General features: G+C 41.9%; 1 protein-coding gene across 1 annotated transcript; it reads right to left on the reverse strand.

Annotated features, from left to right (window-relative positions):
- Nucleotides 1-1,311: 1,311 nt before the first annotated feature.
- Nucleotides 1,312-25,973, reverse strand: LOC147434287 (uncharacterized). The gene is made up of 4 exons (XM_086489607.1): nt 25,938-25,973; nt 24,445-24,740; nt 23,834-23,890; nt 1,312-1,630 (listed from the first exon to the last, which is right to left on the reverse strand). Exons 1-4 carry the CDS (start codon nt 25,971-25,973, stop codon nt 1,312-1,314), a joined length of 708 nt encoding a protein of 235 aa, XP_086345733.1.
- Nucleotides 25,974-27,759: the final 1,786 nt, after the last annotated feature.

Consider the following 27,759-nt stretch of genomic DNA (forward strand, 5'->3'; position numbering starts at 1 on the left):
GCCTCTGGCTGAAGGAAGGTCTTCCTGAATATCAATCTTGCCCTCGTGACCTCCTCAAGCTGCTGCTTGGGCACATTGGTTTTAGCTTCGAGCCACCTTTTGTGTTCTTCTTCGGAGGCCATCCCAATAGTTTTTTTGGAAGTTAGACGAGCAACCTCCTCTTTGAGTTGCTTCCAATGCTCTTCCTGGGCCTAGATAGTCTTTAAATCCTAATACTACTGGCACTATAAGTAAGCCTCCATTTGTAGTCATGTGGCATGTGTTTGGTGGACCCATGGAAGGCCTCTTTGGGCATGAAAGTTACTTCCTACTTAGAGACTTTATATGCCCAAGTATGGCCAAATCCCTTCGACTCTCTCTCTCTGTCTCTCTCTCTCTCTTGTGTGCCAACAATCTCTCTTGCTCTTTGTGTTGTGCACATTGTTTGTCTGTGTCACTGGGTTTCCACGTCACACTAGCCAAACTCAATTGCTTGGGGAGCGGGAGGGGATCCCTCTCTCCGTCCCCCTTCTATAATAGTATAGATCCTCTAGGTAGTGAGTGATGTAGGCCCCTGTAGAGTCTTCGTAGAGTTCTCTTCTCTTTTTATGGTTTCAACTTTGGGTTTTGACACTTGGAAGTTGCACATAGAGAAATATAACTATTGCAAATAAGTGTGTATGTGTGTTTGGAGTGGTGGAGGGGGAGGGGAGGGGAGGGGAGGGGAGGGGAGGGGAGAGAGAGAGAGAGAGAGAGAGAGAGAGAGAGAGAGAGAGAGAGAGAGAGAGAGAGAGAGAGAGAGAGAGAGAGAGAGAGAGAGAGAGTCCTAGGCTTGAAAACCTATGATTTTCACAGGAAATATCCTAGAAAACATCGTTATATCTGCTGAACCATTACATGCTTTCGTTTCTCATAAATTATCTAGCTTGCTAAGAGATAGTAAATCAAAGTTTTTGCATTAGCCATGAGATTTTCTTTTCTTTCTATTGAGAACGTTCATTTGTTGGGCATTCATGGAAGTGTTGAGACTACGCTTGGGTGTTCTTCAGGAAGTAGGGCTAGGCCCAGTCAAATGTCCATTGGTGAAAGCTACCATGCATGAGGCCTAAAACACATGCGCCCGTGCCCGCATGTGCACGCACGCGTGCACACACACACACAATTCCATTTCAATCGAGTAGAAAACAAGCTAGTGCAGATGAAGAGACATTCTTGGATCAAAGAGATTAATGTGGATTCCAATCACAAAGCTCAATTGCAAAGCCACATGGGGATTACAAGAAACCAAAGCATGGGATGGATTATTAGGAGCGTTACAGGAGTGATGGATGACTAGATGGTGGGCATTTCAATAGCTTGTTGGGAGGAGAAGGTGGTAGATGTGCTTCTACGCAAGAGCACAAAAGGAGTTGCATTGGAGATGTTAGATCGTTTGAAGTTTGTAATGTCATCCTCAATGTATGCGTTGAAGCCCACAGAAGGGTCCTCAAAATTCACAATGTAGTATGCTTCACACCTTGCATTTAAAAGCCGAGGACAAGGCAAAAAAACACCTTCAGCTTTGGAAAATCTAAAGAAAGTGAGTTCGCTTATCGGCCAATAGCCTTCCACCAAGAAATATTCATCCTCTCCTTCTTGTCTCCAACCAACACTTTAGATCAACTTGACAGGCACTAGGTTAGCACTTGTTAGGGACTTTGCACAACTATTTATTTCTTTAGATCCACTTGATAGAAACAAGGCTAGCACCTATTAGGGACTTTCCACCACTTTAAAACACTTAAAATCCACTTAATAGGCACTAGGAAATCTTTTGATAGGGGCTTTCTACCAGTTTTCAACACTTTAGATCAGTTTACAGGCATTGGGCTAGCACTTGTTGGGTACATTCAACCACTATTTAGCACTTACGATCCACTTTACAGGCATTGGGCTAGCTTTGTTAGGGACTTTCTACTAATTTCTAGTACTTTAGTTCCACTTGATAGGTTTTGGGCAATCACCACGTTGAGCACTTTTTATATACATAGGTTAAAATAGCACTTAAGACTTCATCAAAAATTCAAGAACGGCCATAGACAACAATACTTATTTCAATAGAGAGAAAAAATGGATAGGTTAGAGGTCTAGACATGCACATTATGACACTCTACCATAGAAAGTTTTCAAAGCACTTGGCCATCACTATTGTGAGGCATTCTATGAAAAGGTGGGCGAGCACTTCACTAGCCACTCTGCACCTTGAACATCTATCGAACCCGATATCACATGCATGAATCTTGATACCTATCAGCAAAGACCCCCACATCATCTGCCACATAAATACCTTCATAAAATGAGGCCATTGTGGATTCCAAATTTACTTCATTACCTCAACCCATCGAGCTTCCGACCATTGTTTCTTCCAATGTTTGTTCAAAAGAGAAAACCAATCAACCTTGTGCATTAATGCTTTCCATTCAAAAGTAGATTCTCGCATAAGAATATTTTCCAAGCCTTCTATACCTCAGTGCCATTGAGATGAAACTGGCCAACCAATTGGTCAGAGGTTTTCCAGCACTTGCTCTTTCCATCTCAGAAGTGCATCAATTGCTGGAGTCCTTTATTGTTCATCCTTCTTGCAATTTCTCTCCGATAAGTGTTCAGAATTACACCAACAACTTTAGGTAGCCAAGGGGACCAGTGTGAGATGGAGTTTTGGAAGTATCTAGTTAATTCACCCCATTTCAGTACCCAAATTTCTCTATTGCACTTTTGTACCAGCTCTCATGTGATGCCATGCGGTGTCAAGCTAGACCACCTCGAGGCTAATAGTTTGTCATGCACCTCGATCCCTTTCCACTAACCACCTTTAAAATAATGTTTTTCCTTGTCTATTATATCCTTGGTCATGATAGCCCAAGACTGGTCTTGTTTTGCGATTGAGACCACATACTTGGCACACATGGCCTCAACATGAGCAGCACGGTTGACAATTTCCAAGCCACCTTGGACTACCGATCGAGCGATAACTTCCCACTTTGTCCATTTCCATGGCGACGAGGCTTTGGTGTTGTTTTTCCATAAGAATCTTTTAATGGGTTTCAAAAACCCTTCTAGTTACATTTGGATATTTTGAGAGCGGGTTGCTGAAGGCAATATAAGGAAGCATAAATGAATTGATCCCTTTGACTCGACTTGGGAAGTGAAGCAACACATACTCCCACCTTCTCATTTTTCTCTAGATCTTATCCAAGACCCACTCAAACCTTTGCTTGTGTTTAATGTCCACCCACAAGGGGACGCCCAGATGTCAAAATATCCTTCCTTTGAACACAATCTCCCTTCACTAGACTGATGGGTCAAATCAGTAATTTTCCTTTAGGGAGATTAGTCTAGACTTCTCAATACTATACTTTGGCCCCAAAGACACAACAAATATCTGCACAATCTCTAGCGCCTTTCTGAGTACCTCAGGATAGGCTTTCAAAAAGAAGAGGAAGTCATCTATGTAGGGATGCGTTGTAGCAGGACCTAATCGCAACCCACAAAATTATCAAATGGTGGATCGGCAACCCGGCTAGGGCATGGAAGCACGAGCCTTGGATGTATAGACACAGAGGATTCAATGGATCCTTCTACTCATCATAGAGAGAATCCATGGAAAGGGCTTCCTTTAATCAACAACACATTCCTACTTACTAATCACTTGCACACAATCACGTGGTTGAAATTAACCTCTCACATCAATCACTCTTATTCACAACTCTTAATCACAACTACACAAGCATGCAAATAACATACCTACTCCGCATTAGTGTGTCCATTCCGGCACAACCCCTCAATACGACTACATATGCACACACACTAACCGCACCTTGTAGAGAGAGATGAAGAGAAGGAAGGCATAGCCCTCACACACCATGGCCAATGGTGTGGATAGAATAGATTAACTCAAAAAAGGGATTAGAGATCTACCATCACACTAATACAATCTCACTCCACATAATCAAACAAAGAGACTAATAAGAAAGAGGTGTAATTGATTATTAGAAATCAAAAGCTACATGGGCATGGAAAGCCCATGAGCCTCATGACCATCCACTCTACAAAGAGGAGTCCTCACCCAAGAATGACTTTTCATTAAGCATAGGGCTCTTTTATAGCTTTGGGCCTCAAACCCTTCAACTATGGGGTAAAGTTGAGCTCTCTAGCCTAAACTCATACAACTTTGGAACTCCTACATGAGCCCAAGCCCTATACAATGAAAAGGAAATATTGTGCACTATAGCACATCTACAGCTTGGTGTATAATTGGTGTAGCCTGTGCTAGCCGCTGCTAACATTCCCCCCTTCCTAATTTGGCGTACGTCCTCGTGTGTCAGTGAAGCAAGACACGGTGACATGGTAGAAAGCAAGGTCATAGAAGAAATGTTGAGTTGCAAAACATAAGAGCAAGTAATGAGCATCAAGGGCCACCAAGAATGAGTAAAACATGGAGCACAAATGAAAAATCATGCAAAGTGATTTTTTGCTTCTAAAAGATGGGTCAATCATAGTCAAAAACTAGACAACATAAAGCAAAAAAGACACCTATACTATTGTGAAGATTAAACCACTTTGAAATTTCAGTTTTATACATGAAACACAAGCAATCAATTATGACCCTAAGCTAATGCAAGTTCATAAACTTACTAGCCTAAAAACTATGTGACCAATATTAATAAATCATTCGAGTCTAGCATGTCTATGGCTATAAAAAAGCTCCGAATCTATTAGTACATTGTCAAAGATTTTTGAAGCTCATGGAAGTTTTGATTTTGTCATCCATTGAAAAATTAAAGCACAATCACAAGGTTACCACCCCAAGGTAAGTCTAAGTGCGACTCTCAGCTCCTTGAACACTCAAGAAGGTGTTTCAAAAGCCTACTAGCCTATCAAGGCGACGACTAACCCCTATCAACCCAGGGCATCGGTTTAGGGCCTTGACCAAGCAAGCCAAGGTGATTCCAACTCGCCTATCAAGTGCCAATAAGGCGCTAGGCCTCACAAAGACACAACATAAAATAGAATTTTCTTTTCAAGTGTCTAGTAGCATTTTTGCTACTTTTTCTTGACACTTTTTGCTTCATTGATTCATTTTTTAGCACTTTTTTATTGCTTCCAACTTGAGATGCTAATGGCAATTGGACTAAAGGACTAAAGCAGCCTAATCATAGCCCTAGGTCATGACAAAAATGAATGGAGTATTAAGACTATCACTAAGAGTCTAGGAGAGGCAAGGAATGATCCTACATTAACCTAAGGTCAAGGCCAATTACCTACGATTATCACACATAAAGCCTAATTTTTTGATGAGTTAATTTTCACAAAGCAAAGTGTTGAAACTTTAGGATGCCTAGCTTTCGAACATGAAAAAACCATAGCTTAGAAGCAAAATTTCACTTAAGCCAAGCAAAAGAATGAAGAGATGAACAAAAGAGAAAATTCATGGAAGAATTACACCTATTCATGCTCTTTGTGCATCCTTGAGCAAGCATCCCCTTTGTGTAGAGAAGCCTCTTGATCTTTTTATTTGCAAAAGAAGCCTTTTGAAGCAAAGTGTAAACACAATTAGCTCCAAGAGCCAATTATTGAAAGCCAAATGCACACAAAATACATTAATGAAAACCTAAAGCTAGGGTCTTGCATACCCGAATTTGCCATAGGGAAAAAACCCAAGGGAAAAAAGTGGCTTTGGTTATGTACATGATGCTCTTTGAAAGCAAATTTATGCATACATAACAACAATGAGAGAGATAAAATGCTTCTACATAAACAAATTTTGCAATGTTTACAGTCTCTCATGCATGGTTCAAAGTTGATTAGTTTCTAGCTCTAATGAAATATGGAATAACAAGCCAAGAGTTGAAAATAAAATGAAGTGAATGAAATGAAGTGACTCTTGAAAGTCAAATTTTACAAGTAAAAGCTTTCCAAAAAGTTGGCTAGCAACTAGCTCACATGAAATTTTACTCTTTTTAGAGCAATCTATGAGCTAGAGATGACTGCAACTTATTGAAATGAGAATGAATGGCTCTTACTGACCAAAGTATGTACGTGAAAGCTCAAAAAGTTGGCTAAACACTAGCTCAAAAATGAAAAATTAACCTTTGTGACAAGACTATGAGCTAGCATATATACAACTTTTAATCCAATCAATGGAATGGCTCTAATTAGCCAAATTTTGCAATATTGCAATGATGACCCCTTCTTGGATCAATGAGATCACACTTCTGCCACACCTTCAAAATGAAGCTCAATTGTTAGTGCTTTTAAGCATTTGAACATTTAAACACAAGCATTAAAAGAATGCACAATCAACCACAACACGAAATTTTTAATGCCCTCTCATGGTCATTCAAGAAGCTCAAATTTTAGTGCTATGTAGGGTTTTTACATTTAAACCAAGCACCAAAAAAGTATAGAGCAATGCCAAGTTCAAATTATAATGCATTGTTCATTCACAAACTCAAAAGATACTGCGCTCCCATGTTCATTTAAAAAAGCTTGATTTTTAGTGCTATGCATTTAATTCAAGCACTAAAATATACAAGCAATGCCAAGCCCAACTTTCAATACACACCCTCGATGATCACATCCAACTAGCACTCATACGGCATGCATAGCAAGGGAAAAAGGGAGCATAAGATGAAGTGAATTGAAGCTCCCTCGAGGCATCAAAACCTGGTTTTGTATCATTGGCCACCATCCATTCAAAAAATCATTGATTAGTGCTATATATTCATATGGTCAACACAACAAAAGCACTAAAAACCATGTTCAATCATAACCCCAAAATGCTCTCTTTTGGCCATCAAACAAGCTTAATTTTAGTGCTTTGCAATGATTTTTCATTCAATCTAAGCACTAAAATATACAAACAATGTCAAATCCAAATTTTAATGCACCCTCTCCATCAAGCATGAATGCATCATCAATGTAGCAAAAATGAAGCTCGTATGCTTGCCAAAAAGATTTGTTCATGTAGTGCAATGAAAATTCCAATGAACTCAAGCATCAAACTATGCACAAGCCAAAAAAATAGGTGGAATGAGAGTTCATTTATGCATGAAAATGATTACACAAGCATATCACACACTCAAATCGAATCCCACTCCGTTGCTCCTTGATAGCAAATATAGTTTACATTGCATAAGAGAGAGAAGTGGATTTTGAACTCTGTTTTAACAATCAAAGCCCGATGTTGTATCTTTGGCCAAATTCTCAATCATCAGTGTAAGAGAAGAAATTACATTCAAACCAAGCACCTAAAACATCTTGAGCTATCACAAAATTTTGCATTCATGACGAAACGTTCAACCACCATGATGGAATGCACAAAATTTGAATGCATATGCCCTCTTGTTGCCATTAAAAACAAAAATAGAGAGAGGAGATGTCAGGTTTAAACAAAATTTCTCCATTTTCATCACTTGCAATTATCCAAGTCAAAGCCTGAAAATGCCAAATTTTTAGAATTCAAACCAATCCTAAGTGCGAAATTTCATCTTTACTCTCCTCTCTCAATCTTAAGATTCTACCTGCACTACAAGAGGCTCTTCATATTAGCGACGCTCACACAGCGACGCTCAAAAAAAAAAATCCCGGCCTCGCTATGAGCGTCGCTATAAGCGTCGCTATGAGCGTCGCAAATTTACAAAGAAATTTGCGACGCTCATAGCGACGCTTATAGCGACGCCGGCTGGGGTAAAAAAATAACCGAGCGCGCCCAAAAACTCAGATCTCAGATCTGAGTTTTTCGGCGCCCTCAAGCAAAGAGCAGGTAACGCTCTCCCTCTCTCTCTCTCTCTTTTTCTTCTCCACACACACACACACACACACACGAGGAGAGGAAGGAGAGCCAGGTATGCTCCTTCCCTCTCCTCATTCTCATGTTCCCTTCCCCTCTTTCTCTCTCCCTCTCTCTCTCTCTCACACACACACATACACACACACACATAGTGTTTTTGAGAGAGAGAGAGAGAGAGAGAGAGAGAGAGAGAGAGAGAGAGAGAGTACAAACAAAAACAAAAACGCACACACACATACATAAACAAAGAATGCACACACACATTGAGAGAGAAAAAGAGAGAGAGAGCATGCATAAACAAAAAACGCACGCATTGAGAGAGGAAAAGAGAGAGAGAACATGCATAAATAAAAAACACACATTGAGAGAGAAAAAGAGAGAGAAAACATGCATACGATCCAGAAAAACGCACACACATTGAGAGAGAAAGAGAGAGAAACTAATTTAACGTCGTAGGAAACTAATTAAAATTAAAAGACCTAAAGATCTAGCCGACGAAGAGTTGAACTCAAGACCTATTATTCAAGAGGGAAATGGCATAATCAATCTATCATACTTGGCATGGGTGATAGAAAGGTTATACCATTTATCTCTTTTTATTGGCACACACATCCACACACGCGCACACACACAAGAAGAGAGTTATAACGTCGTAGGAAACTATCTTAAAAGACGTTAAAGATTAGGTTATATGTAGACTTACATTAAATTAGATTTAGATTTATTTTTAACTAGATTTACGTTTATTTAAGCTAGATTTAGATTTACGTTACATTAGATTAGATTTAGGTCTCCATAGACTGCGATGCCTGCATGAAGCGGGTGAAGAAAGCCCTCAATGGAATATAGGGTATTGCTGCCTTCACTCATGGTGGGCTCCGTCGATCCAAAAGTACTGGTGAAATGTCTTCAGAAGATAGGGAAGAAGGTGGATCTTCAGGGCGGCAAGAGTCACTACATCCCCGACACAATGACCATCTAGACAACCTCTAGTCATTAGACTTACGTTAAATTAGATTTAGCTTTATTTTTAGTTAGATTTACGTTTATTTAGATTTACGCTTATTTACGTTAGATCGAGTCCACGCAAGAATTACTTACGGTTTAGGGTTTAGAGTTAGACGAACAGTGAAAAGATGTTAAGATGAAGTGAAGTGCTACAGCTAGAGAAGAGGCAAAGGGGTTTTGTCCACTACATGCAGTATCATGTAGACGTGGGTGTGTAGATTTCTTGTACCCACAAATATAGGTATTGACCAATAAAGACGAGATTATAACCCGGTGGTTCTGATCTCCGTGCACCTCTAGACCGAGGTGTGCGGGGATTGGACATGACTAGAGAATGTGAGGTAAAGAGAGAGAGAGAGAGAGAGAGAGAGAGAGAGAGAGAGAGAGAGAGAGAGAGAGAGAGAGAGAGAGAGAGAGAGAGAGAGAGAGAGAGAGATAAGACGAAGAATGCCAATAGAATATTAAATTTTGTTGTTCAGGTTATAAGTTTTTTATCCTCATTATGAGTAGCGACGAGGATGTGGGACCGTCCAACCGAAACACCTATCTCTCAACGAGGGTCTTATGTCCTTGTAATCAATGCAAGCATGCTGTGCGACGGACAAGACGTGTTTCTTTGCAGCACGTTCGTGAATTTGGCGAGTTTGATCCATCTATTATAGATCGAGTTGTTGCCAATTATAACTCGTCGGACTCTGACGCTGGCCAACAAGCAGCAATCTTGCAACCCAATAGACGTGTTTGCAGGCGCTTTGGTCAAGCAGCATATGTGAGGCCACAAGATGTAGCCTCTGACAGCTCGGGGGATGATCATGCAGAGCACATTCCCAACGAGGCAATGTTTGAGCCCGAGATTGATGAAATGATCGAGACGATCATGGATTCAGAAAGGCTTATCTATGATGATATGAAAAGTGAAGCCGATACGCCATTGTATACTGGAGCACGTATGTCTAGATTGAAAGCACTCCTGGTTCTTCTCAACATGCAGGCAAAGTTTGGATGGAGTGACACTAGCGTCACAGCGCTTTTCAAGTGATCTATTACAATTAGTTTACTTTAATAGAACTCTAAATGTACAATGATCTGATAGATTTTTACACGACTGTATCATATTTTTATGTTGTGTAGATTGCTGAAAGAGCACATACTACCAGCTGACAATGTGATGCCAGATTCCCGAGATGAAGCAAGAAAGATTTTGCGAAACTTGGGGATGGATTACAATTCTATCCACGCTTGTCCTAATGACTGCATTCTTTTCAGAGGGGAATACACAGACATGGAGAAGTGTCCGAAATGTGATTCCGAAAGATATCGAGTAGATCTCCACGGGGCAAAAATTCCACAAAAGGTTTTGCAACATTTTCCTCTGCTTCCTCGCATCAAGCATTTCTTCGAATGTAAGTCCATGGCCGCCCTAGCATCATGGCATGAGGAGAATAAATCTTCGGATGGTGTGCTACGAATTCCTGCAGATTGCGCAGCCTGGAAACATATAGATGGAACATGGTCGGATTTTGCCAGGGAAGCTCGAAATTTGCGCTTAGGCCTGGCTATGGATGGCGTAAATCCATTTGGTCAAAGATCAACATCTTACAGTGTATGGCCCGTTGTCATCGTCAACTACAACATTCCCCCGTGGTTGACTACGAAGAAGGGGCACTTATGGCTAAGCTTGATTGTGCCAGGGCGATATAAAGTGGGGAATATGGATGTGTATCTTCGTCCACTATTGGAAGAGCTACAACAATTGTGGATTGGCATAGAGGTGGTGGATATGAGCCGACACATAGGACGACGGAATGCTTTGATCAGAGGCATTCTAATGTGGACCATGCATGACTATCCCGGGCTAACAGAATGCTCAGGTGATCTATTGACACTCACTACTCAGACACTGTAAATATTGTTTTTTCCCATAGTTGATCTATTATCATGTGTATACATGCAGGGCTTCAAACAAGCGGATATAGAGCATGTGTCACATGTGGACCTAGACTGAATGCACGTAGGGCGCCCTCACTGAAGAAGCAAATCTACGAAGGTCATCAAGCGTATCTTCCAGAGAATCATGTGTTACGCGACGGCTTTTTGGGAAGAGAGCCACCAAGGATGTCTGCACAAGCATGGTTAGAGCAGAAGGAGATGTGCAATGACGGATTGCCTCCAGGGATGAAGAGACTATCTCTATGGTACGAGTTACCATACTGGCCCCGACTCATGATCAATCACTTGCTCGATCCAATGCACATATTCAAGAATGTGGGTAATCTACTATGGGACCATTTGACCGGCAAGAAAGATACTTTGGGAGCCAGAGTTGACCTTAGAAATGTGGATCGTATGGAGCAATATTGGCCGCAAACAGCGTCTGATGGATCGATAAAACTCCCTAAAGCACCGTGGATGTTCACAGGAGCCCAAGAATGCAAAGTAAAAGAGGCCATTCGATCTTTGCGGACCCCCACTGGCGTAATGCACTCGCTCCGAACGTGTTTTACTAAAGAAGGAAAGCTTACCGGTTTGAAGTCACACGATTGGCATAAAATGTGTCAGGTACGTTCATAGTGGTCTTTAATATCATTGCATAAAATGTGGACTTTAATATCATTGCTGCACATACTATACAGTTTATTTTACCGGTTGCCATTGAGGGATGTTTGTCTCTCGACATCCGTAACACAATCTACAAACTTGCAAAGCTGGTGCAATGGATCTCACAAAAGGAGATCAACGTAGACTCCATACCATTCGCCAAACTAAATGCTGCGGAGCTTGTGTGCATGTTTGAGAAACATTTTCCTACTACCATGCTAACCATTCAGGTGCATCTTCTTGTTCACATAGTTGATGAGGTGGAAATAGTTGGCACAGTTCATTCCAGATGGATGTTCTTCTTAGAGCGTTTCATGAAAACGCTTAAGGGATATGTGCGTCAAAAGGCACATCCGGAGGGTAGCATGGCAGAAGGTTGGTTGGTATCAGAGTCCCTAGTGTACATTGAAGAGTGGCTAGACGGATTTGATAAATCCCGGGACACACTATGGCGAACCATAGATGATGAGCGCATATCTGGGATTGTCATGTGCAATCTTGGTGTTGAGAAGAAGATGACGGAAGATCTAGAGGCTAAAATCAACCGATTTTGCATGCTTCACAATCCAGTGATGCAAAAGTGGATTTCACAATATGAGGATGCAAAGCAAGAGCGACAAAGGGCACGAATCGAGTGGAGACGGGGAAGACGACCACCGATGCACTATCCAGCGGTTCTGGAGAGCCTACCAACCTTCATGAGCTTAAGATGGTTGCACAACCAATTGAAAAGCGCACAACAATGCGGTGACGAAGTGACTGAAGAAGAGTGGGAGTACTCACGGGGTTGCGCGACCAAGGTAAGTTTGCAATGTACGACTAGCTAGTGAATTTATTTCTAAACGTTTGAACGGCCACTCATAATCTTTGTTCGTTGTAGTATAAGTCATACACAGCAGCATGGTGTAAAGGTCGACATTTTAGGGTGGAACGAATCGACAAAAAGCGTTTTACTCAAGATTGTGGAATCATGGCAAAATTTGAACAGTCTAGTCGACGACTTTCCTCTGATGCAGATCCTGTGGTAGCGGAACTCACTTACTTCGGCACGCTGCAAGAGATTTTGAGGATCGATTACAGAGGATTTTTTGTCGACTTGTTCGACGTGCAATGGTTCAAGATAATCATGGAGGGTCGCAACGCTACTGTGCGTAGAGGAGAGTCTGGTTTTCTTGAGGTGGATTCTACTAAGAAATGGACTGACCTAAGAGACACTTTCGTACTACCCGAGCATTGTGAACAAGTAAGTATATAAATAGTTAACATCCCCCTTTTACAAGTTATGTGCTTGAAAGCTCTCATGTAAGTTATGTGGCTCTGGCAGGTAATATTTCATCCTACAAAGTCTACATCAAACTGGTGGTACGTCATAGAGGTAGCCCCTCGTAGTGCAAGGACGTATGAAGGCTACCATGTGCCAATCACAACGACATCAATGGAGGAGATCAGAGAAGCTGCTCAATCAGAAGCCGCTGCGGTGGTGCCAGACGAGCATCAAGATGCTACTACTCTATATGGGGTGCATGCAGAGGAGCTACAAAATGAAACAGAGGATATGTGTTTAAACGGAGAGCTCTATATAGATATAGGAAGTTATGCTGAGTTATGCGAGGATGAGAGAGAGATCTCTTGAAGCCACAAATATTGTATTTGAACAATTTTGCTCCGTGTTGTAAAAGCTCTGGCTCTCTAAGTACCTTTCATGGTGTATAACGCTCTTTTCTACTCGCGCTCACATCTTTTGATTGAAAATTCTGAGTTTTCGACTTGCCTCTTCTATCACTCGATTCATTGCGTCATTGTATTTACATGTGTCATTATGTCATTGTATTTAATGGTCTTTGCGTCATTGTCTACTCTATTCATTCAATATTAAGTTTAAATATTCGTGTGTTTAATGCAGGTATGGATGATGAGGAGTTTCTTTCTTCTTTGTCACCGCAGCAGAGACAGTGGTACGTGGAGCGTCATCGCTCTGGCGCATCATCGCGCGTTCCTACACCATCCGCATCTCCCTCTCTTTCGGAGCATTCGGCGCGCTCCGAAGCTTCGGCGTCGACGAGACGAGCTTCACACTCGTCTAGACACCGGCGCTCTAGTGGTGGCGGTTGTTGTGGGGATTCCGCCACCGATGCCTCCACACCGCCTCGTGTTCGACGAGGCTCTTTACCCTCCCCTTCTTTGCCCGCCCCCACACCAGCCATAGCATCGCCATCTACGCCAGGTTTTGCACGGCTGACTGTTCCTAGAAGCTACACACCTCTACCTACTCCGCCAGGAGCCACCCCACTCGACACTCCTCGCTTCGGGGCCCAGACGCCGGTGGAGACACCTGACGTCCGTACCCCCATCGACACGCCGCTAGAGACCCCTGCCGGGACACCCAGGTTCACGCGTCACCGGCCAGAGGGCTTGCCTTACTCCGTCGACATCAGCGGCGGCATCATCATGGATGATGACGGCAAGAAGGTGATCTCGCGCATGCGTGGTCTTTGCTCCCAGCTGTTTAGACACTACATACTAAACAAATGGAGTGAAGTACCAAGTGATTTAAAAAACAGAGTCATCAGCATACTTCATGATGAGTTTCCCGTTCCAACACGGGATCAACGCTTCAATGAAGACCTGATGAAGATTCGAATGCGCGAATACTGCAAACACAAGCGTTCCGAAGTGCAAAAAGCAATCAAGAATGGGTGGAACAGGCTAGATTGGTTGGCCAAAGAAGATTGGAAGAATGCGAAGAAAGCAGCGCGCGAGAATCCCGACAAGTGGAAGCAACAAAAGGATGCAGCCAGAGCGCGAGTAGAGGCAGGGAGCTCGCACCACTTGGGGAGCGGTGGATGGGCATCATTTGAGGCCGATTTTGTAAGTCTTTTCACATTGCTCTTTATGCATGTTCGATAGTTTAGGGTTTATGAGTTTTTTAGTTCTAACATAATGAAATCTTTGTATGTTTTGACAGTGGTCGATGACAGGACGTGATCCCACACCGTACGAGCGCGAGTACGCAGGCAGGAAGGGCTTAAACGCCCTGATGGACATTCTTAGTTCTCGCGGCGGCATGGTTAGTATTAGGGTTTACTCTTTTTTATTTTTTGTTTTGTTTTATAAATGTCGTTATATGTTTATACTTACTGAAAGCTGTCTTATTGTCTTTTTTTGCAGAATCCGACAGATACGCCGCTTGGACGCGATGAGACGTCTGATTAGACGACGTCAGTTTAGCCGTAGCTAGATAGCATTAGTTTAGGGTTTCTCATAGCTGATGTATCAAGCGACGGATTTTATACGTCTTTTTGAACCATGTATATTATTACATTTGTCACCGCAGTTCCTTTTGCCAATCAATTCTTTATGCCTATGATGTTGTACAATTGTCATTATTACATTTGCCAATCAATTCATTTTGCCTCTGATGTGTACAATTGTCAATTTTGCAAACAATGCGTCTTGTGGGTGATTATTTTGGGTCTATTATCTATCTTTGCACTTTTTAAAAAAAGTGAATCAAGTACAATATGGTTGATGGGTGGCAGGGCATTCAATGCCCTGCCACCAAAAAAAAATCTCTCGGGCGTCGCTATAAGCGTCGCTATTTATGGCTCTGTAGCGTCGCTATAAGCGTCGCTATAGTCATCTGTGTAAACGTCGCTATAGGCGTCGCTATATAGCGACGCTCTCGTAGCGACGCTCTTAGCGATGGTTTTAGCGACGCCGGAGGTTATAAAAACCCAATGTATTTCCGTCGCTAACAGCGTCACAAGAGCACACAACCTCTTGTAGTGCCGGCTTAGTGTTAAGCCAAATTTTTTCTTTCCTTCATTGAAAGTCAAAGGTGGATGAGAATTATTATTTTATTTTTTTGGATTTGGTTCTCTTTGTGTGAGTGAGTAGCACACGAAGACATGGAATGGAAAGGATTGAGTTATGTGTGTGGTGGGTGAGTGCCGAAGGTGGTAACAAGCCCCCACTTTACCGACTCATTTTCATTATTTATTTATTTTTCCTTGCCATGGAATCGAAGGCAGTCTGTACAGGCGAAAGTGAACGAAGATATGAGGGTACACAATCGGGATTTGGCAGTTGTTGAAGACGCAAATTGCAGTGTCGTCATTGTGTGTGTTGTAGAGAGCCCAGGTTAGGTAGGAGATCACGGGCGAGAGTCACGGGCGAGAGTTGTTGTGTGTGTGAGAGAGTTTATGGCGGGCGGACTGTAGACTGTAGCGGAATCAAGGGGATCGGGGGTGTGTGTGCGGGGCCGCCACAAAAAGAGAGAGAGAGAGAGAGAGAGAGAGAGAGGAGCCCAACAGGGCAACAACCCAGCTGTATGTAAGTGTGAGCATGAGGTGGGCATGACGTGCAGACTCCAGAGAGCGAATTAAGTGTGTGTGTGTGTGTGTGTGTGTGTGGTTGGTTGTGCATGCCAATGGGCAGGAGGGTCGCAGGGCTACATGAGCCACAAGTCAAGAGCATTTTTCTGCATCATTGCAAGTTGTAGAGCAGGTGACGAGTCACCAGGGCCAGCGTGTTGTGTGTCGTATTGCGAGCCACTAAACATGAGCAGCGAGAGAAGCCGAGCATGGCGGGCCATTTCACCGCCTTTTGAGGCTCATCCAAGTGTGTGTGTGCGTGAGGTCCTCAAGCCAAGCTTGGTGGGTAGTGCGGGTCTTGTATTTTTATGTGCAGCAAGTGGGAAAGTTGCAACTGTAGTTTTGTTTTGTTTTTAAGCGCCACTCGGCATGATTTAGGAAAAGCAAAGGGTGCAGTACCCGCTTTGGGTGTGTGTGGGACAGGTGTGGGGTCGGCGCAAGAGAGAGACTCAGGCAGAGAATGGCACAACTGTGTGTGTGTGTGTGTGTGTGTGTGTGTGTGTGTGTTTTGACCAAGCCAAAGTCGGGTGTGTGTGTGGGCGATCTGTATGCAGCCAAAGAGGTAGGTATCACTTTTTAGTGCTATTTTTGTCTCGATAAGAGGTTGTTCTCACAACCTTGAAATTCATCAATATGCAAAGCTTGACTTGTAAAGCCAACAAATTTTACATCAAGTAGCATACGTGTGTTTACTAAAAAATGGTGTTTCATGCGATCCAATCATGATTGCTTACCCAAATTTTAACTGGTGAAGCTACGCCAATCATTCAAACAATAATTTGAGTGTAAAATCATCCATTCCATGTCATTCTCTCAATGTGTTATCTTTCCTTAAATTGATCTCAACACATCCAAAATTAATGATCAATTACTCAATTGATGATGCAAATTCATTAACAGATTTTCCAATGAAGAATTTCATTACCCTATTTCAATCCAATGTGCCATGCAATAGCATATTATTTAGGACACACATTCCCGATTATCTCATAAGGCAAGCTCCAAAAAGTCAAAAGTGATTACACATCAAGAATTGCTCACACAATGTAGTGTAATATTGTCCCTCAAGTACCAATTTGTATCCACTTTTCAATCTTTTGCAATTTTGAATTGCTCATATCCACTTTCAAATCACTCAAACCCCATTTGGATTTGTCATTCTTATGTGATTATGGCCTATCAAAGGTACACCATATCCGATCAATTTAGCCTAAATGGTAATGGTAGTTCACCTCAATCATTCCCAATTATATGCGAATTGAGTCATTTAATACAAATCAAAATCGATTTATGATGCACACACCAATTTTTAGGTCTAATAATCATCATGATTGGTTGCTACCAATTCTTCATCCAAATATTGAATGCCATTGACTGGACCGGCCCATACGTTAATTATTTGGCCAAATTGATCATCATAATTGGTAAAAATACCAATTATTCATTCAAGCACCGGATTGCACATGCCATTGATTGGCACACACACCCAAATTTAGGCCAAAATTTTTTATGCAAAAATTACATCAATTCCACATTGAAATGCAAAAATTGCAAACTTAATCAAGCATAAATGAATGCATGCATGCTTAATTTCTAAAATTTATCACTATTTTTACCCAATCAAGCAATGCACACACTCAAAAATTAAGCACAAATGATTGAATTTTTCGCAATTGGAAATGAATTTAGGCTTATACCTAATGATTTCACATACTTTTCATGAACATTTCACAATCGAAAACCATTTAGGTGTCCCAATTGACCATCAAACATTGAAAATCAAGTGGTCATGGATGGGCACACACACACACTCAATTTTTGCCCAATTTTTTTGGCAACTTGGCTTATCCAATGATTGAATTAGCCTAACATACACATCATTTACATGATTGCATACTCATGTATCATCAATTCCACCACTTTTTATGCATGCACATTATAAAAATTAGGTGCACACACACTTGAATTTTTTGACAGTTTTTTCTCTCTTTGGTGTGTGCACCCACACAATGATTTTTATGCACACACAAGAATTCTTGACGAGAATTAAGCATTATTTAGATACACACAAAGTTCATTAGTCACAATTTGACTATCAATTTCATTCCAAGTGTACCAAATTAGGTGCAAAGTTTAGGTCGCGTTACACACCTAATTTTAGCAAATAATTAGGAAATTGAATCACATTGATCAATCAAAAATTGACATAACAAGTGAGTGCACTTACATCGTAATTACACTACAAGCTATTCCTTTGCTCCACGCGAAGTCGCATCATTGCACACACAAGTGTGTGCACCATCAAATCGGCTCCAAAATTGACCATTTGTAGGTCAAAAAATCACACACTCAAATCATCAAATTAGGCATAAATTGGTACAATTAACTTGATTAGAGTGATGATTCCGCCTCTTGCAAGGGGATTTCACATACTTTATAGTTCAAATGTTAGTGGTTAGGTTAGCATGGTTAGTCACAATTAGTAGAAATTAGCATGAAATTAGTAAAATTAGCATGGAAAGAAGCAAATTAGCAAGGGTTAGCATGAAATTAGTGAAATTGGAGGTGGAATTGGGGGTTTGGGGTATTCATAACTCAACATAACATCAATTTCTTGCACAACATAATCAAATTAAACCAAAAAATGAGTTACACACACTCAAAAACCAACAAACTTAGTAGTGAAATTACTCTATTCTACACATCCTAAACCCACTAGCTTAGGTTATTGATCCCCGACAACAATGCCAAATGTAGGGATGTGTTGTAGCACGACCTAATTGCAACCCACAAAATTGTCAAATCGTGGATCAAAAACCCGGCTAGGGCATGGAAGCACGAGCCTTGGATGTTGATAGCCATTTTTCGGCTTTCCATAATTGCCATAGTAAGCTACCTCACCCTACCAAAATCACCCAAACACTGTGGCTATCCCTACCATTTCACTGTACATAGGCGTGTGTGAGTTAGGGGACGTTCCCCATATTTTCTTAAAAACCCTCAGCTAGCTAGTCACTAGGCTAGTTGAGCCAAAAAAATAAAAAATATTATGGCCTATTTGTGTGTAAATATTGCATTGTATATATGGCATAAATATAGGGATTTTTATAATTATTTTGGTATTTTATTTAAATATTTATACTTAGGTGTGTGTTTTATTAAACCTGTGTATGCCTTCTTTCATTCTCTTACACCATAAGTATATTTTTTGCCAATGTGTACATACTCTAACCTCATATTTTTCTTTTATACAAATCACCCCCACATTTTCACCCTCATCCTCGTGAAAACAAAAAATGATTTCTACTCCCTTAGTCATGTTTATTATATTATTTTCATTTACTTGCATACCTTTTCCTCTTTCACCCAAAATAATACAAAGAGGGACCATATCATATGATTCAAATATCTTTCTATATCCATAATTTCTCCATATTTTTATTATTATTTTTACTCATTATTCTAACACCATGTGCTCATTGAGCTAAAATCCATGAATAGTCCATACACTAGTCCCACCATGTACATATTGCTTTATTCACCAATAATCCTCCTCCATGCATGTGTAAAGGGCAACTTGGATGCTTTGTATTATGATATGACAAAGGAGGGGCTCACTCTTGGATGCATTGTACAAATTCAACAAAGGAAGGGGCCACTAAAAGACTTTTGCAAGCATAAAAAACAGGCTTTTTGGTGAGATTTTTGGCACCCATCTCCACTCCAAATTTGGAGCGGTGGTCAAAAGAGAAAATGTGAAAAAAGAGCTGCATAATCACCTCAAAAATTTTGGTGATTTTTGGAGCAACCACTTCTCTCACCTCTTTCCACACTTCCACACACACACACACACACACACACACACACACACACACACACACACACACACACACACACACACACTCATTCCTCTCAATCCCTCACTCAAACCTGCACCTTCAACGGTTTCTCTCACCTTCTTCACCATTAACCTCCCCTCTTACTCCCATAGCTCTCATATGAGCTCTCCATGTACATACACCATCTCTATGCCTCTCTCTATTACTTCCAAAGTACAATTCCATCTTACCCCTTCTCTATAGACATAAAATTCAGCATGTAAACCATGATTAACCTCTGCAAATCAAGAGATCTCATAAACCAATTACCATTTTCATTGCGATAATCAACCTTGGCGGCATTGGCGTAAAGAAGCGAAGACGAAGAAGAGGATCAATAGTCATTTTAGGAACCTACACAAGTAAGTCCTTCAAGCTTCACCATCACAAGGATTTCCTCACTTCATTCAACCATCTTACTTCAACCATCCACCTCATTCTACCCATTGTAAATACATCATTAATTTTCTAGTGATTACTAACACTAACCACTAACATACTAACACAAAATAGCCATTGACCTAACCATAATAGACACCTCACCTCAAGATATGTGGATAGTAACTCTCTCTCTCTCTCTCTCTCTCTCTCTCTCTCTCTCATTTCTTAAAACTCTACTTTCACCTTATTTACCATCAATAATGCTCTTTTTTGGCCCACATCCATTACTCAAGCAGACAAAGAAGGCCCGTAATATTTTGATATTCAAAAAAATCATAATCCTAATTTGTTAGCTTGTAAATTAGGATTTCCAATAATCTTAATGAGGAGTCTCCAACCTATAAATAGGCCCCTCTCCTTCTTGTAAAACAACCTCCAATATCTCACATAGCACCCCAACACTCTATGCGTGAGGAGAGACTTAGGTGTGGCAACCGCTTTGTGAGCTTCACTCTTGGTGTGAGAGAAGCTTTCAAGCTACACATTGCAAGTGAGAGAGCATGAGTTCAAAATCTCAAAGCCACTATTGTATATGTTCCTCCATCATCAATAAATTGAGGTTTGGTGCATCAAAGGCGTGATTCGACGTTCAAATCTTCGTCCTTCCACTTGTGCGATATGGTTTAGTGAATTCAAGGTGACTTGTGTACTTTGAGTTTTATTGTTTATCTTGTTTTAGAAAGTGTTTTAGTGTGTTTTCATTGCCAATTTTGTGTCCATTGTAAGAGGGTATTGTGGTGAGAGGTCTCCCACACCCTAAGACAATGTGTGTGTGTTGGCAATGTTTAGCATTCACTAAGCATTGAGTGAGTTTTGTACAAGCTCTACGATAGCAACATAACGAACCATCTCCATTTGTAAGTCACAAATAAGGTATTACGCAAGATCCATTCCTCTCTCTCTTCCCTTTGCTCTAGCTCTCTCTGGCCCATTTTATGTGAGTCTTGGTGTGAGGTTGCTTGTGTGTGTTTTGTGGCGCATCCTCTTGGTTGTGCCAAAATCTCTCTTGCGTCTCATTAAGCATAGGGATCTTTTATAGCTTTGGGCCTCAAACCCTTCAACTATGGGATAAAGCTGCGCTCTCTAGCTTAGACTCATACAACTTTGGAACTCCTGCATGAGCCCAAGCCCTATACAATGAAAATGAAATATTCTGCACTATAGCACATCTATAGCTTGGTGTATAATTGGTGTAGCCCGTGTTAGCCGCTGCTAACAATCTGTGAATATCTTGGCCAGGTGTTGGTCATTGTTGGGCAAAGTTAAACCTTGAATTTTACCCTGCACAGTAGCATCTTTGAGAATCTTTATTGGAGGATGTGACCCAATGGGCAAGAGAAGAGGGTCTAGGGGAATCCTTGCTTGATAGATCTTCTGGCTTCAAAGAACCCCGCAATTTTATCATTGAACAAGAGCTCGGATTGATCGTATGCACCCAAAGTGTGTATAAGTCAACAAAGGTGTGGTGCAAATACCTGTGATTTCATGACATCTTCAATGAAAGATCACATAATCCTATCGTACATATTGCTCAGGAAAAGTTGAAGCAAGATGCACGTGCACTCTTGCTTTGTGAAGGTTGCGTACTCAATGTTAACCATTGTTGCCAATATATTGTCATACATTGACCTTCCTTTAATAAACATGTACTAATGAGGGGAGATGACTCTATCCAAGAGGGGGGAAATTCTAAGAGCGACTGCCTTGGCAATGATTTTTATGCCACAGACATCATAGTTATGGGACGCTAGTGCTTAAGATGCGAGTAGAAAACGTGTTTTGGGACAAGCTTGATAAGTCCTCTTTTCACAATAGGATCCAACGACCCCTTGACAAAAGCTTGGTTAGCCATCAATGCGACTGGGACCTTGAGATCATCCCAGAACTCGCTGAGGAATTCAGTGGTCAAACCATCCCAACTAGCGGACTTCTCTTGGCCAAGAGCTTGCAACGCAAGCGAGCACTCATCTTCAGAAAAGGCCATCTCAAGACGATTGGCTTCAGGTTGGGGAATTTTCCTATTGACACTCTCGAGAAAGGTTGCTCTGGCTTCATCCACTTCTTGAGAGCATGTCTCTGGTTGGCCAATGATTTGGCTTAGATGATCAAGCATCATCATAGCCATTTTATCTTGGTCTTGCGTAGCATTCCCATTCTCATTTGTGAGCAAGTGGACGGAGAACCGACTTTTCTTGATTTTCACGGCCCTAAAGAAGTGTGCTTGATTAGCGGCCTCTGGCTGAAGGAAGGTCTTCCTGAATATCAATCTTGCCCTCGTGACCTCCTCAAGCTGCTGCTCGGCCACACTGGTTTTAGCTTCCAGCCACCTTCTGTGTTCTTCTTCAGAGGCCAGCCCAATAGTTTTTTTGGAAGTTAGAGGAGCAACCTCCTCTTTGATTTGCTTCCAATGCTCTTTCTGGGCCTAGATAGCCTTTAAATCCTAATACTACCGGCACTATAAGTAAGCCTCCATTTGTAGTCATGTGGCATGTGTTTGGTTGACCCATAGAAGGCCTCTTTGGGCATGAAAATTACTCCCTACTTGTAGACTTTATATGCCCTAGTATGGACAATTGCCTTCGACTCTCTCTCTCTCTCTCTCTCTCTCTCTCATGTGCCAACAATCTCTGTTGCTCTTTGTGTTGTGCACATTGTTTGTTTGTGTCACTCGGTTGCCACGTCACACTAGCCAAACTCAATTTCTCGGGTAGGGGGAGGGGATCCCTCTCTCCGTCCCCCTTCTATAATAGTATAGATGCTCTAGGTAGTGAGTGATGTAGGCCCGTGTAGAGTCTATGTAGAGTTCTCTTTTTATGGTTTCAACTTTGGGTTTTGACACTTGGAAGTTGCACATAGAGCAATCTAACTATTGTAAATAAGTGTGTGTGTGTGTATGGGGGAGAGAGAGAGAGAGAGAGAGAGAGAGAGAGAGAGAGAGAGAGAGAGATAGTCCTAGGCCTGAAAACCTATGATTTTCAAAAGAAATATCATAGAGAACATCAATATGTGTTGATTATAAATTATCTAGCTTGCTAGGAAATAGTAAATCAAAGTTTTTGCATTAGCCATGAGATTTTCTTTTCTTTGTATTGAGTGTTGAGACTACGCTTGGGTGTTCTTCAAGAAGTAGTCCTAGGCCCAGTCACATGTCCATTGGTGGAAGCTACCATTCATGAGGCCTAAAACACACGCGCTCGTGAGCGCGTGCGCTCGCGCATGCGCGCGCACACACACAATTGCACATCAATCAAGTAGAAAACAAGCTAGTGCTGATGAAGAGGCATTCTTGGATCAAAGAAAGTACTCTGGATTCCAATCACAAAGCTCAATTGCAAAGCCACATGGGGATTACAAGGAACCAAAGCATGGGATGGATTATTAGGAGCCTTATAGGAGTGATGGATGACTAGATGGGGAGCATTTCAATAGCTTGTTGGGAAAAGAAGGTGGTAGCTATGCTGCTACGCAAGAGCACAAAAGGAGTTGCATTGGAGATGTTAGATCGTTTGAAGTATGTGATGTCATCCTCAATGTATGCGATGAAGCCCCCAGAAGGGTCCTTGAAATCTACATTGTAGTATGCTTAACACCTTGCATTTAAAAGCCGAGGACAAGTCAAAACAACACCTTTAGCTTTGGAAAATCTAAAGAAAGTGAGTTCGCTTATCAGCCAATAGCGTTCCACCAAGAAATATTCATCCTCTCCTTCTTGTCTCCAACCCAACACCCTTTGAGTGTCTACATTTTGGATGAGCACATTGTCGAATTGTGATACCGCAAACCTGCATCAGTGCTCATGATCAATGATGGTTTTCTCCATCCAACGCACAAGAAGATTTAGAATTTTTCTCATGTAGGAAAACGGAGTCTTTTTCAGTGTTTTTCATAGGATGCATAACATCATGAGCTTCTGCTCGAGAGGCACCGCATACCTAGCTAGGTGCGATTGGGGGTAGGGGACCACCAGCCCCCCCACCGAGCCGATGGTCCCCTGCCCCCAATCGTACCTAGCTAGATATGCAGTGCCTCCCTCATAGAAGCTCATGATGTTGAGGTAAGTCACAATGTGGGAATTATTGTGAGAATTGGTCCAAAACTTCTTGTGAAGGTAACGACAAGGAAACTTTAGTACAACATAACATTAATGGGCCTTTTTCCCTCTTTGGCATAAACTTCCAAGATCTTATATGTATGTTGTGTCAAAAACACCCCAAAATGAAAACATGGCAATTTAACATTAATGGGCCTTTTTCCCTCTTTGGCATAAACTTCCAAGATCTTATACGTATGTTGTGTCAAAAACACCCCAAAATGAAAACATGGCAATTTCAATTACGTGTACTCTTGACTAATGTGTGTGAATAGATATTTAGCTCCCGCTTCTGCCAAGCACACGTAATAGGTTGAATTGCTTGCATCCCACTCGGATGCTAGGTTTCCAGTTGTTATCATGTTGTTGACCATAATACCACCAAGTTCATACACCTCTTCACCACAATACTTTGCCAACGAAAAGCATGTTGACCAGTAAGGATACACCAAATTAGTAGGGCATTCATGGTGACGGACGCAAAGCGGACCAGAACCCTGACGGCCTCTAAAACGCCAGGGGCCGAATGACGCGCCTCGAGGCTGCCACGATAAAGTGAATAGGGGGCACCACTTAGCTTTGAGCGGCTAGGACGCAAAACCCACGATGATATGAACACCGCAAGCCTACACACACACACACAAAGAGAGAGAGAGAGAGAGAGAGAGAGAGAGAGAGAGAGAGAGAGAGAGAGAGAGAGTACTTGCAAGTGATGAAAACCCTCGGGGGTGTGAGGGTGAATTATTTCTGCAATATTTACAAGGTGGCATGCCGTGGTGGTGGAGAGGTAGGGGGAGGAGGTGGTGCAACCTACTTGGTGCGTTCTCTGTTAGGATTTGGATCATGCTAGCTATGGTGGATGAAAGAGAAACATGGTGCAAGTGTGTGAGTGTGTGTAAGCAAGCTTATTACTCAAGTGAATTAGGTTCCAAGATAGGATTAGCTTGGACTCATAAACACAATCTTGAGTATTGACTTAGCTTAGCACAAGCTCACCATAGACAAGCATGTGATGAAAAATGAGCTGTTGTTTATTGATTCAAGAAATGAGCTTTAAGTAGCTCTACAGCCTTGCTCCACAGTATGTGGGATAAATCCACTCTCCTCTCCTTGACTCACACCTTAGGACAAAGCTCACACTTTACAATCCTCCCCTTGAGGTTTGGATTAAGACAAGATACTGAAGATGCATGATCCACACAGGCTAACAAAATCCACATAGGATGGTGATATCCACATAGGAAAATAAAGTCCACAAAGGATGGTGATATCCACACAGGATGGTAAAATCCACATAAGAAAGATTCACAAAGGATGGTGATGTCCACACAGGATGATAAACTGGTATCCACACAGGAAAAAAAGTCCTCCCCTACAAGTAGAGAGTCTGCATCTTCAAAATGGGTCTTCCCCTTGAGGTTTGGACTAAGACAAGATACTGAAGATGCATGATCCACACAGGCTAACAAAATCCACATAGGATGGTGATATCCACACAGAAAAATAAAGTCCACAAAGGATGGTGATATCCACACAGGATGGTAAAATCCACATAAGAAAGATCCACAAAGGATGGTGATGTCCACACAGGATGATAAACTGGTATCCACACAGGAAAAAAAGTCCTCCCCTACAAGTAGAGAGTCTGCATCTTCAAAACGGGTCTTCCCAAATGCTGCCTTCGTCTTCGTCCTTTTTGTCTACTACTATGTGAGCTGATCCTTTGTCAGGTCTCTTGCCTTCGTTGATTCTGCTGTTGCTTTCAACTGCTTCATAGTTTGACTTCGTATCCTCCCCTCGAACGAGTACTTCTGTCCCCCTTTTTGTGGTACAATCAGGCTTTATTCCATGCGTCATAATGACATGCAACAATATGTTAAAATGTCCTATGAAAAGTTTTATGCAAAAATAATGCTCTCTTCCATCTTGGTTATACTCCGAGAGCCCAAGCATGAGGAATTTCTCATACAATTTGTCACAAATTCTTCACACATGGAGAGATTTTAGCGATTTGGAGACTCCCATCACAAAAGCACATAATGTCATCCATGTAGACAAATATAATTACATACATTGCAAGAAAGTGTTGTGCTTGGCTGCAAGATTGCAATTTGTACTTTGGATTTTTGCTTCAATGTGAAGCTCCTTTTCACTGTCGGTGAAGCCCCTCTTCACAATGAAGTGATGCTCCTTTGGATGCTTGGTGATGCTTTGAAGATTTTCTTTGAGATGAAGCCTTTTGAAATTTGCCTTTGGTTGCTTTATCTCTTCCACTCAGAGTTCTTTGATGCCTTTGAGGCTTTGAAAGTTTTCGGTTGCCTTGCTGCAGTTTGGTGGGAGCAGGGCCTTGAGCTTGGAAGCTTTGGGCTTCTTGGAGGTTTGCCTTGGAGCAGCAGGCTGTGGGAAAGGGGGATTAAAAAACCCTAGGAGATTTACTTGAGGCCGGGTGTCAGCGTGGGAACCGGTGCTCAAGGCAAGCTTAAAGCCCTTGAGGCAGTGCCGTGGGAAGGGGGACCCAACAGGGGCTTATCTCGGTGCACAGGGTGGGAGCAGGGGCTTAAAACCCTCGGAACTTGAGGCAGCGCGGGAAGCGGGGCCCCACAAGGGGTCGGGTACGCTCCGGATATCGCAGGCAAGTGCGTAGGAACGCGTGGCAGTTGACAGCGCCGAAGGGAAAGTTTTTGATCAAGGCGCCGCCGCTTGATGGAATCTGCCCCAACGGACCCGATTCCTCCCAAAAAGACGATTTGAGATCCGACTGGCGTCTGCCCATGTTGCCCAACTTAGCCAAGGGATTTGACCCCAGAACCTCTACCCAAGAATAGTATAGCTATTTTGGGCTAACCAACAAGCCTCACACACTTGGTTGTGGAAGAGCTCCGAAAAAGAAATTGTTAAGAAGTCGGTAGGCAGTTTCCCACACAAACTCTCACACACACACACCTATTTTTAGGCAAGATTGGGGATAGCTTTAATGGAATTCTCGGGCTCAGTTTGCAGAGCTTGAAGGCTCTACGGAGAGCTTGCGTCGAGTACTTCGAGATGAGGTTAATGTTGTCAGGCAATTGCGAAAATGGAGAGATTAATTGGAGGTGCAAATCACTAGAAAATTGACACAAAAGTGACTTAGAAATGCAAAAATTGGATGCTAATCTTCTCCCTAATCAAACCTATCTAGCCATGGAGGGTAGTGGCCTCTTGGGTGTGCCAAGGACATGCCCACACACAACTAGATTAAGGCCTAATTAGTGAGATGCAACTAGTCATGAAGAATGTTAATGGGCCGTGATAATGAAATGCTAATCTATCTAATGGAGATGCTAATGATTAACACACACTAATGCATAATGAAAATCCTAGCTAGCACACCATGGCTCTGATACCAAAGGTTAGGATTTGGATCGTGCTAGCTATGGTGGATGAAGAGAAACATGGTGCAAGTGTGTGAGTGTGTGTAAGCAAGCTTATCACTCAAGTGAATTAGGTTCCAAGATTGGATTAACTTGGACTCATAAACACAATTTTGAGTATTGACTTAGCTTAGCACAAGCTCACCATAGA

This window comes from Adiantum capillus-veneris, chromosome 19 (assembly GCF_014529385.1).
Source record: "Adiantum capillus-veneris isolate H3 chromosome 19, ASM1452938v2, whole genome shotgun sequence".
Lineage (NCBI taxonomy): Eukaryota > Viridiplantae > Streptophyta > Polypodiopsida > Polypodiales > Pteridaceae > Adiantum > Adiantum capillus-veneris.